Consider the following 17,992-nt stretch of genomic DNA (forward strand, 5'->3'; position numbering starts at 1 on the left):
ATGCCACCCCCCCCCATGACTCCTCCCCTGACAATACCCCCAAACAAAAAAAGAGGCAGGAGGTATGTCCACTCCCTCCTGCCTCCAGGTGACCCCCGCAGAACTGACCTCCCCACCCCTGTTGCTGCCACTCCCCCATGCAAGGACCCCTCTCTCTTTCCCCACCTCCGACCCCCGTACTTTCGGCCAGAGGGATGCTCACTCCCTCCTGCCTCGGCAATACCATGTTTCAGTGCATATGGCCCCCCTACAAACTACCCCCCCCCCCCCCGACATGAAGGCTTCCTCTTCTGACCCATCCCACCAAAGTCTCCAAAAGTAGGCCCTGGGGAGTCAGGTCAGACCCTCCCAGCTCAAGGACCCTTTCCCCCCCGAACCTTTTCGTAGGCATCATCGTTGAAGTCCAGAAAGAGGGCTGAACATTTCCTCTTGTTAGCAGGCCCCGCTTCTGCAAAATGGCAGGCCTTCCCATTCCCGCTGCATTGGGGGATTAGGTGGTGTCCTTGGGTTGGGGGGGTCTGACCTGATTCCCCCAGATCACCAGGGCCTTCTTTTGGGGCTTTGATGGGATGGGATGGTGGGAGTGATTAGAAGAGGGAGCCTTTGTGTCGGGGTGGGGGGGCCCGGATGCACTAAAAGGTGGTGTTGCCAAGGCTGCTGAGGGAGTGGGCATCCTTCCTGCTGAAAGTATGGGGGTCAGAGATAGAGAAGGGGAAGGGGGTCCTGGCATGGGAGGGAGGGTTGCAGCATCAGGGTGTGTTGGTTCCACGAGATGTCCACCCAGTGGCAGGAAGAAGTGGGCATCCCTCCTGCCTCTCTGAAGCTGTTGTTGAGGTGGGGGGGGCGCACAACTTTTTAAAAATGGGTAACATGCACAATATCTCCAATGTCTTCCCTCTCCAATCAGCTGTTCCAGGGCTTCCCCTGCCTCTCAGCTGTTGGTGCTTCTCCTGCCAGCTCTGTGCATGTGTGAAAGTCGCTTTTCCAGGGACTGGTGGGAGAGATTACGGCAGATTTCTGCAAAATTCATTTGGGAAACCATCTGAATATAGATTTCCATTTTGGAATTGGTCAAAAAATCAGCCCACGACCATTTTTAGTGCATCCGGCTCTAAGCCCATTCAGCCTTATGTTTCTACCTACATAAACCTCAATCAAGTCTTTGAAAATATGGCGTTCCATAGACTACAAGAGCGCAGTCATTTTTCAAAAAAGTCAGCCAGCTAAAACCATAAGTGGAATAGGTGTTTAGCTGCACTTTAACTTGGTCCTCCACAAATAAGCCCAATCGTAGGCATCCCGGCTCAGAAGTTTACAGAACTGTGTTTATCTTTTTTTTTTTAATGTCCATGGGTCTCTGTTTCCTAAAGTGTTCATGATCTGCACTTAATTTACTGACTGGTCTTAGATATGACAAATAAGCATCTGTTAGATGCAGCACATTTCACTGTGCTTGGGAATGTTCTTAGCATGCCTGAAATTAGTGAAGAGTAACTAGAGTGCATGAATATTAATAGCTATACATCTGATTTTTATTTTTTTTTTTTTTTTTTGGCACTGTTGAAGCAAAACATCTTATGACATAGATGACTAATGTCCTTATTACTTGACTGCAGTAAGCTGGTAGCCATAACAGAATAAAGGACATTCTGATGTGTTTTTATTCTGAAACATATCACCACTTTCAGGGCAATAATGTATCAAGTCGCCTGTGATTGTGTTTGAAAATTGATCCCTTTATACCAGCGGTCTCCAACTCAAATCCTTTGCAGGGCCACATTTTGGATTTGTAGGTACTTGGAAGGCCTCAGAAAAAATAATTAATGTCTTATTAAAGAAATGACAATTTTGCATGAGGTAAAACTCTATAGTTTCTAAATCTTTCCTTTTGGCTAAGTCTTAATAATAATATTGTAATTTATAACTAAAGAGACATATGATCAAGAAACTGTTTTATTTTACTTTTGTGATTATGATAAACATACCGAGGGCCTCAAAATAGTATCTGGCGGGCCGCGAGTTTGAGACCACTGCTTTATGCTATAGTAAGGAGTTCTAGTAGCACTGTTGAGCCTAGATAAAGCTGAAAACTCTTTATTTGGAACATAAATATGAACTGTTTATTACATAATTTCAGTTTCAGGAGGCATGTACTCTCTTTAAATCTCAATGGGTGCAATTCGCTAATGAAGAAATTGCAGCATCTGTTTGCATTTTTGGGCCACACTCAGGTATGCATCTTTAATTTAAAAACGCATTGGTTGTAATTTTTACCTTGGCAGTGCGGGGCTGTGGTGATCTACTGCCCAGACTCTTAACTCCTTGGGGAAACATGGATGAAACCAGCATTTGCCTTGAAAAAGCAGTAGAAGAAGATGCTGGTTGCATTTCCATTTGCCCAGATCGTCAGATAGTAACATAACTTTAACAGATGTCCCGTTTTCCCCTATTCCTAGTGCTTCCATTGATGGAGCTTAGGAGCAAGTCTGTAGAGCAGAAGGGGTACTAAGAAATACACTTCCCCCTCCCCATTCGCGGTTTCTGCACTCGCGATTTCACATAATCGTGATTTTTTTGGGGGAGGGGAAAAAAACAAACCCATATTTTTGCCTTCCCCCCCGGCATCCCAGCCTTACCTGGTGGTCTAGCGGGCTTTCGGGACAGGAGCAATCTTCCTACGCTCCTGTCCCGTGTAGATTGCCATTAGGAAATGGCTGCCGTGAGCTCCCGCCGTAGTCTCGAGAGACTACGGAAACTCACGGAAGCCATTTTCTATTGGCGATCTGCACGGGGCAGGAGCGTAGGAAGATCGCTCCTGCCCCGAAAGCCTGCTAGACCACCAGGTAAGGCCGGGATGCCAGGGGAAGGCAGGAGGGAGGCAGGGGTGGGTCAGAGCCGGATATTCGCGGTATTTCCCTATTCATGGTCCGGCTCTGCCACTATCCCCCGTGAATAACGAGGGAGATGTGTAAAGAATATAGAACTAGCACAAAACCGATTTCTTCTTAGAGCCACAATTCATCAAGTCGCTAGGACTTGAGCACGAGTTGATGGCACCTAATAACAGTACAATAGGGAGATCATCAGAAAACTATGAACTTTTAAGGGCAAATTCTATAAGAAGCGCCCAAAAGTTGGGTGCCTAATTAGGCACTGTTCAGCACAATTCAAGTAAAATCGGGTGCTGTTTAATGAATCGCGCTGAGCGGCAACTGTTTCGGAGGCACCCAATAAATAGGCCAGCTCTAGGCACAACTAAAAGTTAGGCGCCTGAATGCTTAAGCACGCTTAAGAGCAGTGATTCTGCAATAAGGCGCCTAAGACGTAGTCACGCCCACCCCTAACGTGCATAGCGCTTATTTTATTGAAGGCCGCCTAAATTTTTAGAGATGCCTTATTGCAGAATCGCTCTTTCTTGATAGGCTCCTAAGTTTCAATTATTGCTGATTAAAAAGCTTAATTGAGCTTGTTAATCTGTTTAGATAGACGCCTATCTGGTTGGCGCCTCTGAAATAGGAGCCTAACATTAGGCGCCGGTTACCGAATTTGGTCCTTAATCTATGCACACCAAATATCTATGCTGCTTGTTTGTTAGTAGAGAATGACACGGTTACAAAATTCATCATCGTTCCTGTCCCCGCGGATAACCGCGGGAAATAATCCCATCTCATTTTCTAGTGTCTATTTCAACCTCAGTCCTTCTACACCAGCATTCTTCAAAGCAAAGCTTGTGGGTCAGAGGTTGTGGCCATTCATACTCTGATTCTTATGAGAGCCAAGGATAATGAAGCCATTGTGACATCACTGATGTGATTGGCTCTTAGGCACTGGTGGAATGAGGCATTATGACATCACAATATCTGCTCTGGATACCAGAGATTGTCATTTTCTAGTGTCTATTTCAACCTCAATCCTTCTACACCAGCATTCTTCAAAGCAAAGCTTGAGGGTCAGTGGTTGTGGCCATTCATACTCTGATTCTTATGGGAGCCAAGGATAATGAAGCCATTGTGACATCACTGATGTGATTGGCTCTTAGGCACTGGTGGAATGAGGCATTATGACATCACAATCTCAGCTCTGGAATGTTGCTGCTCAATCTCAGCATTCTTCAAAGCAAAGCTTGCGGGTCAGTGGTTGTGGCCATTCATACTCTGATTCTTCCCTCTCTCCTTAAAGAATGACATGAAGATGGTTTCCCGCGGTTATCCGCGGGGACGGGAACGGTGACGAATTTTGTCACCGTGTCATTCTCTACTTGTTAGATTAAATTTGTGTGTGTGTGTGTGTTTTGCCACTGTGTCCTGACAGTAGTTTCTCTTAGGATCTGATTTAGTCTAACAGGACAAATATGCTTTTAATCCTTTTATCTTGTGTTCCCATAGCAATTTATTTTGTCTTAAATACGTTTTTAAAGTCTTTTTAATGTAAACCTTTTGTACTCTAAAACTTGCTTCAATAATGTTCCAGCTCTATGAAAAGTATTTATTTATATATCCATCTGATTGTTACCGGTCTTCTACAGCAGTGTTTCCCAAGGTAATCCCGCAGTACTGCCTTGCCAGTTAGGTTAGCAGGATTTCTACAATAAATATGCATAAAAGAAATTTGCATATAATGGAGGCAGTATATGCAAATCAGTTCCATGCATATTCATTGTGCATATCCTGATAACCTAACTGGCAAAGGGATACTCCAGGACCGATTTGGGACATGCTAGTCTACAGATACCATTAAAAAATGGAGTAGCCTAGTGGTTAGCGTAGTGGCCTGAGAACCTGTGGAACTGGGTTCAGTTCCCACTGCAGCTCTTTGTGACTCTGGGCACTTAACCCTCCATTACTTATATATAATATGTAAACTGTTTTGATTGTAACTACAGAAAGGCAGTATATCAAATCCTATTGCCTTTCTAACTAATAAAATCGTACCTTGTGTCAAGGACAAGTCTTACATCATTCGTGGCATAACGCATCCTAACAAACCCCAGTGTAGTAAACTGGAGCTGTCAAATACTGTTTCATCATGACCTTCCAGTTCCATGTACTTTAAATGCCTGACAAAAATTCATTTTTAGACAAAGTCAGTAGTTAAATTCTAAAGACTTTGGAGCTGGCAACAAATTTCATAATCTAGCCTTGGCTGTCAACAATGCACAATTTATGCATTCCTTAAAGAAGGAATTTGTAGATGTAGTAATCCCCGATTCCGCTTTCTGTCTTATAGTTAGAAAGATAATGTTGATGTTGAATGCAGTGCATTTATTTATTTAGATTCATTAACTGCGCTTTTCATGAAGAGATTCACCCCAAAGCGGTTTACAATACATTGAATAGTAATCAGGTACTCTTTAAGTATTTTTCCCCCATCTGTCCTGACAGACTCGCAATCTAACTGCGGTACCTGGGGCAATGCGTGATTTGCCCAGGGCCACAAGGAGATCAAACTGGCAACCTCAGGGTGCTAAGGCAGCATCTCTAACCACCAGTCCATCTCTTCAGTCCACTTTATCATCGCAGCCTTTAATCTGAAGTGCCACTCAAACCGTAGCTGGTTCAACAAATACACTGTTGGTGATATATGGTTATGCAATTTGGTGCCCATTACTAGTCAGGCTGCAGTAGGGATATGCAGTCATTATCTTTTTCTTTTTTTTTTTTTTTTTTTCTTTATTCATTTTAAAACGGTCAAACAAGTGATTAATATTAAAACATTACATTACTAAAAAAATATACAGCACTTGACATTCTTATACATATAATCCATTAAAGTAGAAATTATAACCCTTTCCCCCCCACCCAACAATTGCAGTCATTATCAAGTATTTGACTCATTACTGCTTTAGTGCATGCTAAATTGATTTAATGTGCACATTTAAAAAGTTCTAGCCTGTGTGAGAAAGTTTTATTAAATTAATATATGAATCAAACAGGAAAAGTCCAAAAAATTGATAGCAAATCCTGAACAAACCAGGAAAGAACATAATTTTTTTTCCTTTTGTGCATACCTAAGTTGCACCAGCTGTAATGCCTTTAGTGAACTATACTGGATAGCTGTGTAGCTGATTTTTATCACTTTTTACCAACAGAGGGAGGCTTATGCTCCTCAGATTTTCTTTGATGCTTCCAGACCACCATGGTTCACTCCTAGATCCCAGCAGGACTGCTCTGAATACCTCAGGTTTTTACTAGACAGGTAATCATGGATGAACACAGTTTGGATTTTTCTTTTGTTTCTCCCCCCCCCCCACCCTCCCCACCACCTTTTTGATAACCCATCAACAAGCTCTAAGGCAGAAGAGTTTGTCTGAAATTCTGCAGCTCTGGTAATTTAGTGAAAAATAAATTTAAATCATTTTTGTTTGAATTTAATTTCCCATAACATTCTCCTCTGGATCAGTATTGTTTTTTGTACAAAGTTTTAGCAATATGAATGTTGAAAGGGTTGTGCTCCAGTATGGCTGTCACTGGAGGCATTGTATGAGGATCCAGGACAAAAATACTGGAGGTTGAATGATAGCTTTTTGGAGGATCCGGGGATGGATTATCTGGATATCAGTGTGGGAGGGAGGCATCTCTGCGGGCAGTCTGGGAGGGGCTAATGCCACACTGAAGGGACGCTTGATATCCTTGGCTGCTTATAAATAGAAAATGAACACAAACACTCTACAAGCAACTATCAACAGATAAACATCAAAAGTAGAGTTGTAATCAATCAATAGCAATTGAGTACTTCTATAAAATGATCAACACCATTCACTTATAATAGATAACTATGTATCCTGGCTAAAAATTTTCAAAAAGAGGGAAAAATACCTCATACACTCTTCTAATCATGTCAGACAGCCAAAGCTGATCAAGTGAATGGGTCATCCTTGTAATCACTGGTCATAAAAAAAAAACCTTTTTACACATTATAAAATGGCTGGACATGATCGTTTCTCAAAATCAAAAAATTAATGAGACTTAGCTTTTGGTTGGAGAATTCTGATTCCAATGGGACCTGTTTCGCCCAGAGCTTCTTCAAGGAATCAGTAGACCTAATAACTTAAGAACTGGTATCGCAAACAGTTTATCTCCCAGCACCAACCAAATAAAGATGTATCTGTTATGGAAGCACAGTTCAAACTTTGTACTCAAACTGTTATATCTCGTCGACAATGTGACCATTCAGAAGCTTCCAACAAGTTGGCTTTTGAACGGCTGCATTAGCGAGGCCACCCTATAAGCCTCTGGACCAGGCTTCCATGATGGACCTTACCATCAAGATGATGTTTTGGGTGGCAATCACTTCTGCCCGGAGAGTGTCGGAACTTCAGGCTTTGTCCTGCAGAGATCCTTTTCTTGGAATTACAGATGCTGGAGTGACCTTGTGCACGGTTTATGCCTTGGTTAGAGGTGGGGAAGACAACCTTTGAAGCATTATTGGGTCCCTCACTTTTTAAGGGGAGTGTATTTTGGCTTTCTATAAATGTCTGACAACAAGACAAGATGAACCTCTGGCCTATATGAAGGCTTGGGAGACTGTTATAGGATGGTCCCTGACCCAGCTTGAATGGGAACAGGCCTGGAGCCACTAAATCCATGGGTATGGCAACTCTTATGGTAGAGAACAAGTATAAAACCCTCTTACGTTGGTACTACATCCCCGTGAGATTAGCAAGGATGAAGGGGTGATAGACTGGATCAGTGCTGGAGGGAATGTGGGGGGAAGGTGACATATATTCATATGTGGTGGAGTTTTGTGATTGTTTAGGAGTTCTGGGATAAGGTATTTGAAATATTTTCTCAGATTATGGGGAAGCGTGTGGAACCTAAAATGGAATTTGTCTTTTTGCATCAATATGAAATAGATATGTCTAAGGGAGAGGTGGCCTTCTGGAAAATACTATTTACTGCAGCTAGAGTACTGTTGGCAGCTGCCTGACAGCTACCAGTGGCACTTGCTAGAGATTTGGTTGTGCAAAAACTGGAGGATTGGTACACAGTGTATAAATTGACTGTTCTATAACACCACAGAATGGGGAGTTTTGCTCGCAAATGGCAGAACTTTATAGATTGGAAACATTATCATATGCTATGAGGATGGGAGGGAGGAAGGAAGGGGGGAGTGGGATGAGAAGTCTTGAGGTAAACTAAGTGTAATGATGGAGGTGTGTTGAAGGAATGCCCTTTTGGGTGTTTATGCTGCTGTTATACTATTCAGTGTTATGCATATTATCAATAAAACTATAAATAAAAAAAAAAGAAGAAAAGGGTGCTTCAAAGGGAGTACCGTATTTTCACGCATATAACGCGCGCGTTATACACGATTTTACAAACCGTGCATAACTGTGCGCGTTATACGTGTGAGCGCGTTTTATAACTTTTTTTTTTTCAATCCGATTGGCATCCCCCCTGCGTACCGGCGTCACCCCCGCGATCCTACATCCCCCCCAGCACCGCAAAACATCTCTTACCCGATTGGGCACCAGCACCAATGCACAGGACGTGCCAGTGCATGAAGATCCTCCCTCGTTGGTTTGGGAGAGAGCGAGACCAGAAGGCTTTGAGCATGCGCAAATGCTCAAAGCCTAGTCCAGCACGGCGCAGGAAGAAGGAGGATCTCTCCCGCACTGCCCAGCCCAAACCAACGAGGGAGGATGTTCGGGCACTGGCACTGGTACGTCCTGTGCATTGGTGCTGGTGCCGGTGCCCAATCGGGTAAGAGATGTTTTGCGGTGCTGGGGGGGATGTAGGATCACGGGGGAGGGGTGTGACGTGAGCGGGGGGGGAGGATGCCGATCGGATTGAAAAAAAAAAGTTGCAAAACGCGGGTAAGCGAGTGGGGGGGGGAGGATGCCGGTTCGGAGTAGGCGGGAGGAGGTTTTAGCATGCGTGGTATACACATGTGCGCGCTATATTAAATTTTTTTTACATAAATTTGTGTTCCCCGCGCGCTATACCCGTGTGCGCGTTTTACACGGGTGCGCAGTACATGGGTGAAAATACGGTAAATAGTTCAGACATTTGAATAGTTAGTATTTTTCTCTGTTCCACTGTCCACAACCATGGACCCCTTTATTTGCATTTCATTAAAGGAAATTTATAGACTGCATAATACCAGCTAGAGTTCAACTGTCCACAACCATGGACCCCTTTATTTGCATTTCATTAAAGGAAATTTATAGACTGCATAATACCAGCTAGAGTTCAAAAAACGGTTAACAAAAGAAAGAACAGCCATCAGGAACTCCATCAGATCCATATCAAACTATTCACAGCACAAATTTCCCAAATATATATATACATTTTTAGCAGTTTACAAAACACAGGAAAACTAGATTCTTATCTCAAAGAGAGTGGAGGAGAATTCCATATGGATGCTACCTGATAAGATAAACTGTTATTGTGAAACTGGTACAATCTTACAGATCTGGTAGAAGGAAAGCTTAATAAAAACTTCTGTCTTCTCGTTCCCTGCAACCATTGAAAATAAGTATACAAATGTGAGGGCAGTTCCCCATCTAATGACTTAAAGACAAAAACACAGAGGTCTGGATTCTCTAAACAGCGCCATGGTCGGTGGCCACTTTAAAAGCGGCCACTGATCATGTGTCCGTCATGTGATGGTGCCATTTAGAGAATCGCGCCTCTGGAATAGGTAAGCACCAGAAATTTAGGCCAGGGTTTTCAAGACCTACATTTGCAGTGCCTACCTTTGATGTGAATTTTGCATATTGAGACGCCTAAAAGCACCAAATTGTATTTCTGGCATAAATGGGTTAGACACCTCAAAATATCTCTGTCTCAGCAGATGATGGTGGCAACTCCTAAACTGGCTCCTGGCCCCATTGAATTAACTAGTAGCTAGTTATGCATGGTGGGCTACTACTCATACTTATTTCTGTAGCGCTGCCAGAAATATGTAGTGCTGTACATTTAATCATATAAGAGACAATCCCTGCTTAGGCTGAAGCTGCTGGTCCACTTCATGGGTACTCGGAGAATCCGAGGTCCACCCACCACCACCATTGCTACAGTATTTTGTACTTTACCAATACCCTTCCTTCTCCAGTTTAAAAAAAAAAAAAAAATCCCAGCAGCCAAGAGAGACCTGAAATCCTGGCAGGTTGCTGGTGATTGCAGGGCTCAGTGATTATATTGATCAGACAGAAGCCTCATCTCAAGCAGGTTGATTTTGAGTCATATTTTCAGCAGCGTTGGAACAGCATGTACCATAGTTAAGAGCAGGTGGTTAGCAGAGCTGGTGGCTTAAGATCTCTAGAGTGATGGAAGCCCCAGCAGATAAAACCAAGTACTGCTCCTGCTATGGCAGACATAGGAGCAACACTGAGCAGTGTGGTGATTGCTAGGGGGAAGGGTTCTACAGGGTGCTCAAAGTGCAGAGAAAATTTTGCAGGGCTGAGCTTGACTTTAAATGAAAGGACTTTGTCCATTAATCTGAACCTCCCTGTTTCTTCTGTCAGACTTCCATTCCCCAGAGGAAAAATTTTACTGCCATTTTGTTGCTTTCTATCTCAGAGGGAACTGTTGGCCATGAGTACTATTGTAGCTGTGGAAAGTCTTTAGGTAGCTTCTTGGGACAACCAAGGGGAGCATCAGCTAGATCAAGGAGTGATCTTGGACCCCTAGGCGTGAGGAAATCTTCTCCCTGTAATTTTATTCTGGACCTGTACAGAGATTTTTTAAATTTAAAGTCCTCTTAAAGGACACATTCACTATCAGGCAGTGTTTTTGCCCCTGTAGAGGCAATGGAAGCAGCCGCAGCTATATATATAATTCAGGATGCAGGCTCATGAGGACTAGGCTCCCAGTCACTGGCCCCGGGTATTAGGTCAAAGTGCAGCATTGCAGATGGGGCTAGATCTTCTCTTTAGTGTATCCTCTTGAGGAAGGAGAGATCCCAGTGAGAGACGGAGACAACCCTAGAGACACTGCTTCAGAAAGTGACCCCAGTGGGGGATCCCATCTACAGGGTATTAGAAAAGGTTTTCTCTCTGCATTCTGCCCTCATTGAAGCAGTGTAGGATGCTCCTGCAGCTGGCTTCAAGGTTTGTAGAGCCATAGGAGTTAAAAACATAGAGGACTTCAATAGGTGGCTCAAAGCCTGGTGTCATCAAGAAAGCTTTAGGTACATAAGAGGATGGGGAAATACATGGAAGGACAAGAAGCTATATTGTACTGATGGGCTACATATTACTACAGCTGGAAAAAGAAACCATGCAGAGAAATTTAGGCAATATGCTTCTAGGCATTTAAACTAGAAGGTAGGAGTGGCGTATGTATGAAGGACAATTATATTGATCACCCCCCAGCAAAAGGCAAGATATGATGGTAGTAAAGATTGCAACACAAACAATATTAGCAACTTACTTCTTAGCATTGCAACGGGAAGTGAAACGAAACAAAAAACTATACAAAAAAGATTACCGCTGAAAAATAGCTGGAATGCGATGACCATAAATGCTCACAATCTAAGCAATAAAGTTTATGATCTGCAAGCCCTGATGTTAGAGGGAGACCTGGATATTGTTGCTATCACAGAGACGTGGTTCAGTGATTCCCATGGATGGGATGCAAACATACCAAGATATAATCTTTTTAGAAAGGACAAAGATAATCAAAAAGGTGAAGGAGTATCTCTCTATGTAAGGATTGAAATGCAAGGGACCTGGGGAAAGGAAGAAGTGATATGGATCGCTCTGAAAAGAGAAGATGGAACATCTGTCTATGTGGGTGTAGTCTACAGACCTCCGACTCAATCGCAGCAAATTGATAAAGATCTGATTTGTGGATATCCAAAAGTTTGGAAAGAAAGAGGAGATGCTGCTGTTGGGAGATTTCAACCTGCCGGATGCAGACTAGAAAGTTCCGTCTGTGGAATCGTAAAGAAGTAGGGAGATTGTGGATGCCTTTCAAGAGGCTCTTCTCAGACAAATGGTGATGAAACCCACAAGGGAAAAGTGATATTGGATCTGGTCCTCACAAATGGAAAGAGTATATCTAATGTATGAGTGGGTGCTTACCTGGGAAGTGTAGCGATCATCAAACGGTTTGTTTTGTTATAATGGCTAAAGTGGAGGGCGGCCGTAAGATGCTAAAAGTCCTAGATTTCAAATGTACAGACTTTAATAAAATGGGAGAGTACCTGAAGAAACAGCTGTTAGGATGGGAGGACATAAGAAAAGTGGAAAAACAATGTTCTAAGCTGAAAGGAGCTGTAAAAATGGCTACGGAACTTTATGTAAAGAAAATAAATAAAAACAAGAGAAAAAGGAAACCGGCATGGTTCTCTAAACTAGTGGCGGAGAAAATAAAGGCAAAAGAGTTGGCGTTCCTGAAATATTTAAAAAAACCAAGAAGAATAGTATAGAAAAGACTACCAGGTAAATCTGAAAGAAGCCAAGAGGGAGATACGCCTGGCGAAAGTGCAGGTAGAAGAGGAAATGGCTAAAAATGTAAGAAAAGGGAGACAAAATTTTTTTCAGATATATCAGTGAAAGAAAGAAGATGAAAAATGGAATTGCTAAACTAAAAGATGCTAGGAACCGATATGTGAAAAGTGATGAGGAAAAAGCAAACATGCTGAACAAATACTTCTGCTCTGGAGAAGGACTGCAATTGTCTGGCAAAGTTACACAAGAAAATGGAGTAGATTCTGCGCCGTTCACAGAGGAAAGTGTTTTTGAACAACTTAAAAAACTGAAGGTGGACAAAGCGATGGAACCGGATGGGATCCATCCCAGGATACTGAGGGAGCTCAGAGAGATTCTGGCGGGTCCTATTAAAGACTTGTTCAACAAATCTCTGGAGACGGGAGTGGTTTTTGGGGACTGGAGAAGAGCGGATGTGGTCCTATTCACAAAAGTGGTCACAGCGATGAAGCGGGAAACTGCAGGCCAGTAAGCCTCACTTTGATTGTTGGAAAAATAATGGAAGTGTTGCTGAAAGAAAGGATAGTGAACTTCCTAGAATCTAATGGCTTACAGGATCCGAGGCAACATGGCTTTACTAAAGGTAAATCGTGCCAAACAAACCTGATTGAATTTTTTGATTGGGTGACCAGAGAACTGGTTCGAGGACATATGCTAGATACAGTTTACTTAAATTTCAGCAAAGCCTTTGACATGGTTCCTTATAAGAGGCTCTTGAACAAATTTGAAGGGCTGAAGTTAGGACCCAAGGTGGAGAACTGGATTAGAAACTGGTTGACGGACAGACACCAGAGGGTGGTGGTTAATGGAAGTCGCTCGGAGGAAGGAAAGGTGAGTAGTGGAGTCCCTCAGGTTTCAGTGCTGGGGCTGATCTTGTTCAATATATTTGTGAGTTATATTGCTGAAGGATTAGAAGGAAAAGTTTGCCTTTTTGCTGATGATACCAAGATTTGTAATAGAGTAGACACCGAGGAGGGAGTGGAAAACATGAAAAAGGATCTACAAAAGTTAGAGGAATGGTCTAAAATTTGGCAACTAAAATTCAATGCAAAGAAATGCAGAGTAATGCATTTGGGGATTAATAATAGGAAGGAACCGTATATGCTAGGAGGAGAGAAGCTGATATGCACGGACGGGGAGAGGGACTTTGGGGTTATAGTGTCTGAAGATGTAAAGGCGAAAAAACAGTGCGACAAGGCAGTGGCTGCTGCCAGAAGGATGCTGGGCTGTATAAATAGAGGTATAACCAGTACAATAACGAAGGTGTTGATGCCCCTGTACAAGTCGTTGGTGAGGCCCCACTTGGAGTAGTATGTTCAGTTTTGGAGACCGTATCTGGCGAAGGACACAAAAAGGCTTGAAGTGGTCCAGAGGAGGGCAACGAAAATGATAGGAGGTTTGTGACAAAAGATTTATGAGAAGAGACTGGAAGCCCTGAATATGTATACCCTAGAGGAAAGGAGGGACAGGGGAGATATGATTCAGATGTTTAAGTACTTGAAGGGTATTAACATAGAACAAAATCTTTTCCAGAGAAAGGAAAATGATAAAACCAGAGAACATAATTTGAGGTTGAGGGTGGGAGACTCAAGAGCAATGTAAGAAAATTTTTCTTTAGGGAGAGGGTGGTGGATGCCTGGAATGCGCTCCCGAGAGAGGTGGTGGAGAAGAAAACGGTGACGGAGTTCAAAGAAGCATGGGATGAACACAGAGGATCTAGAATAAAAAAATAATAGTAAATATTGAAAAATAAGGCCAGTACTGGGCAGACTTGCACAGTCTGTGTCTATATATGGCCGTTTGGGGGAGGATGGTCTGGGGAGGGCTTCAATGGCTGGGAGAGTGTAGATGGACTGGATTGAGCTTTGACGGAGACTTCGGTAGTTGGAACCTAAGAACAGTACCGGGCAAGGCTTTAGATTCTTGCCCAGAAATAGCTAAGGAGAAGAAGGAGGGGAAACCCCCCCCCCCCCCAACAAATTTTTAAATTGAATCAGATTGGGCAGACTAGATGGACCATTCAGGTCTTTATCTGCTGTCATCTACTATATCTTTGAACCTTTTCTAGTTCCACTATATCTTTTCTGAGATAAGGCAACTAGAATTGAATGCAGTAGTCAAGGTGAGGTCCCACCATGGAGCGATACAGAGGCATTATAACAGTCTTCTTAACCATCCCTTTTTTTAATAATTCCTAAAATCTTGTTTTATTTTTTAGCCACTGCCGCACATTGGGTAGAAGATTTCAGCGTATTGTCTACAATGACACCCAGATCTTTTTGGGGACGCTGACCCCCAAGGTGGACTCTAATATCTGGTAACTGTGATGGGTTATTCTTCTCAATGTGCTACTTTGCACTTCCCAACATCCCACTTTACATTTGGCGATATTAAATTTCATCTGCTATTTGGATGCCCAGTCTTCCAATTTCCTAAGATCTGCCTGCAATTTTTCACAATCTGCATGCATTTTATCAACTTTGAACAGTTTAGTTTGCACATTTAATCACCTTATTTACTTTTTCAATTTCCAGATTATTTATAAATAAGTGAAATAGCACCAATCCTAGTAGAGATCCCTGTTGCACTCCACTATTTACCCTCCTCCATTGAAAAAAAAAATGGCCATCTAACTTTACCTCCTGTTTTCTATCCGATAACAATCCCTAATCCACAACTGAACATTCCTCCTATCTCAAGACTCTTTAATTTTCTTAGGATCCTCTCATGAGGAACTTTGTCAAAAGCTTTCTGAAAATCTAGATACACTACATCAACAGCGACAGGTTACAGATCATTAACAGCAGGTCAGCAATTTCATGTTTGAGTTCTTTCAGTAAAAGGACATTTTTTAATAATTTGTGGTCACCAATCTGATTAGGACAATTCCACTCCTTACTTTATCTATTTGAGTTTGTGGCTTTATTTTCCTTGTTTTATTCCTTGAGTTCTTTCAGTACCCTGGGATGTATACCATCCAATCCACATAATTTTATCACTTTTTAATTTGTCAGTTTGGCTTAGTACATCTTCCAGATTCACCAAGATTTTTTTTCAGTTCCTCCACATCATCACCCTTGAAAATAATTAACTGTTAATGTAGATCTCTTACATCTTCTTCCTTAAAGCCCAAATCAGTTTCTCTCCCAAGTCCTTGAGTTGCTCATTATCTGCCTATTCCGTTTTACATATTACTTAAATTCATTTAGATATCATTTACATAGATGGTGCTCCTATCTGTAAAGTTAGGAATTTCTATGAAATATTCTACAATACATGCTTCTCTCTTCTCCACTCCTTCCTGCCCTCCATAGTCCTCCCTACCCTCTTCTAACCCCTTCCTTTGTAATGTCGCCTAGAGCTTGTATAGGTATGTGCAACGCACAAATGGAAGAAATAAATAAATATCTAAATTTCTGGCAATGTAGTTTTACAATCTGGGTCTGTTGAGTGTTTTTCAACATTTTCAATTTCACCCCAGTTTTATTTTTGAAGTGATTAAAAGTTAGTGGTATAGCTATGGGTTAGCCTGGGTAGGCTTAGTGCCATCCTTTTTTGGCTCAGGCCCACCCAGCAGCGGCACCACACTTCCATCTGTCCTATGCAGCAACCCTGAATCTGGCCTCCTGTCTCTCATCCGTTTCCCTGCGCCTGCAGCAATTTATTTTTGCTGATAGCACCAGCCCCAAAGGCTTTCCTCTGCCGTATCTTGCCCTTGATGATTTCACTTCCTGTTTGATGGGTCATGGCAGAAGGAAATCTTCAGGATTGGTGCTGACAGCAAAACTGAATCTCTGCAGTCTCCGGGGATTCATATAAGTTATATTGAAGAACAAGCTTGAGAGATAGGAGGGCAGATGCTGGGACACCGTGAAGGAGAAGGGAGAGATGCTGGATGGGTGTTAAAACTTTTTTTTGTTTAATATCTTCAGGAGGGGGGGTGTGTGGAAGAATCCATACAAGTTAATTGTGGGCCTATCCAAAATACTTGGTCTGGCTACGCTACTGGCTCCAGGTTCCTCCAGAGCAGCTCAATATGGTTTTTGGGTCCATTCCTCAGTAGATCTGTTAAGAGGGCATCTTTCTCAGTTTATCAAGTTGGATCAGAAGGTTCTCGACATGGACAAGCAGGGTTACAGACTAGAGTTTTCTTGCCCCCTTGCAGCTGCTATTATACTTTCAACATGCCATACTTCTGCAGAAATGGCAGAGTTTGGGCAACTCTTGAAAACCTGATAAAGCTCAATAGTGTAGTGTGGTTCTCAAAGAAGAACTGGGTGCCAGAAGTTGCTCCATTTACTTCATTGTGCCCAAAAAGTAAAGTACGGTACTTTTCAATCTATTTTACGAGGGGGTATTCAATAATTTATCTCTACCCCACTTAAACTGCTTGCTCCAAATTTTTACTTTGTAGGATGATGGGGACAGACTCACCATAAACTGCAGTCATGCTTTCATGGGTTTCCTTTGGCTTTTTCTCTTCTTTTGTGAGAAATTTTATCACTGAACAGTACTCCAAATCTAGCAGTTTCTTACTTGATTCATATGAGAACTCTCCTGACATCCTGTCTCTTAGAATATTAGACTTGAACTGAGCTACTGCTGTGCATGAGTAACCTTGAGACATGTCACAACATGCACAGACATGTTTCAACACGCTTGCTACTTTCTTTCATACTCAGGTAGATAAATTATTGAATGCCCCTCATATATTTTTTTGACTTTACACATGTAATTATTTTTTTCAATATGAGCGATTCCACAATATTTTAAGCAATCATTCCATTTTTTGATCAACAGGTATATACTGTATATTCTCTAAGCATTCTTAGGAATGCTAGTATAACCACACTTTTTGTAAAAATAAAAAATCTTTACCATTACTCCTTCATTCTGTGATCCCTCATTCCAGATCATCTCTTCTGTTAAAAGAGGCCTGTGTTCTGTACATTTTTTAAAAATTTGGAAGTAATCTTTGTGTTTTTTTCCACTGTAACACCACAAAATTTGAGAAATCTGATATAATTTTATGCATTGTAGTCTTACATTAGTATAATTAGAATAGTTTTTTGGAATGTAGTATTTGATTTGGAGTGAATGGTGGTTAAAAGTACAGAAGATTAGACACAAGAAAATATATTATTTTTGTTTTCAAAAGGCAAATTAGTAGTCAATTAGTTTATTGGATTTAACATGTTGTCTATTTCGGATACTTCTCTGATAGCACAACTGTCATTTTAGGTATCAAAAAGGGCAATGTGGAGTTGCAAAATATGGCTGACAAAAGCCCAAGCAGAAGAAAAGATGGCTAGAGATATAAAAAGAGGTAACAAGATTTTTTTCAGATATAATGGTGAAAGGAAGAAGGCTAGAAATGGAATTGTAAGACTGAAAGACACTGAAAATCACTGTGTGGGAGAGTGATGAGGGGAAAACTGAGCATGCTAAACAAATATTTCTGTTCTCTGTTTACAGAAGAAAATGCTGGTATGGGGTTTTTGAAGAAGGTCCTTGGTCAGTTGACAATGGTATATATGGAAATAGAGTAGATATTGC

The 17,992-nt window shown here is 42.0% G+C and overlaps 1 protein-coding gene across 2 annotated transcripts in view; it reads left to right on the forward strand.

Moving 5' to 3' along the window:
• Positions 1-17,992, forward strand: part of USP38 (ubiquitin specific peptidase 38) — a 167,866-nt gene that overhangs the window by 114,164 nt on the left and 35,710 nt on the right. For both annotated transcript variants that reach the window (XM_033939927.1, XM_033939922.1), the window contains 2 exons: positions 2,138-2,231; positions 6,089-6,195. In XM_033939927.1, coding sequence (XP_033795818.1) covers positions 2,138-2,231; positions 6,089-6,195 — 201 coding nt within the window. The remainder of the gene's footprint in view (positions 1-2,137; positions 2,232-6,088; positions 6,196-17,992) is intronic.

Source organism: Geotrypetes seraphini, chromosome 1 (genome assembly GCF_902459505.1).
Source record: "Geotrypetes seraphini chromosome 1, aGeoSer1.1, whole genome shotgun sequence".
Classification (NCBI taxonomy): Eukaryota; Metazoa; Chordata; class Amphibia; order Gymnophiona; family Dermophiidae; genus Geotrypetes; species Geotrypetes seraphini.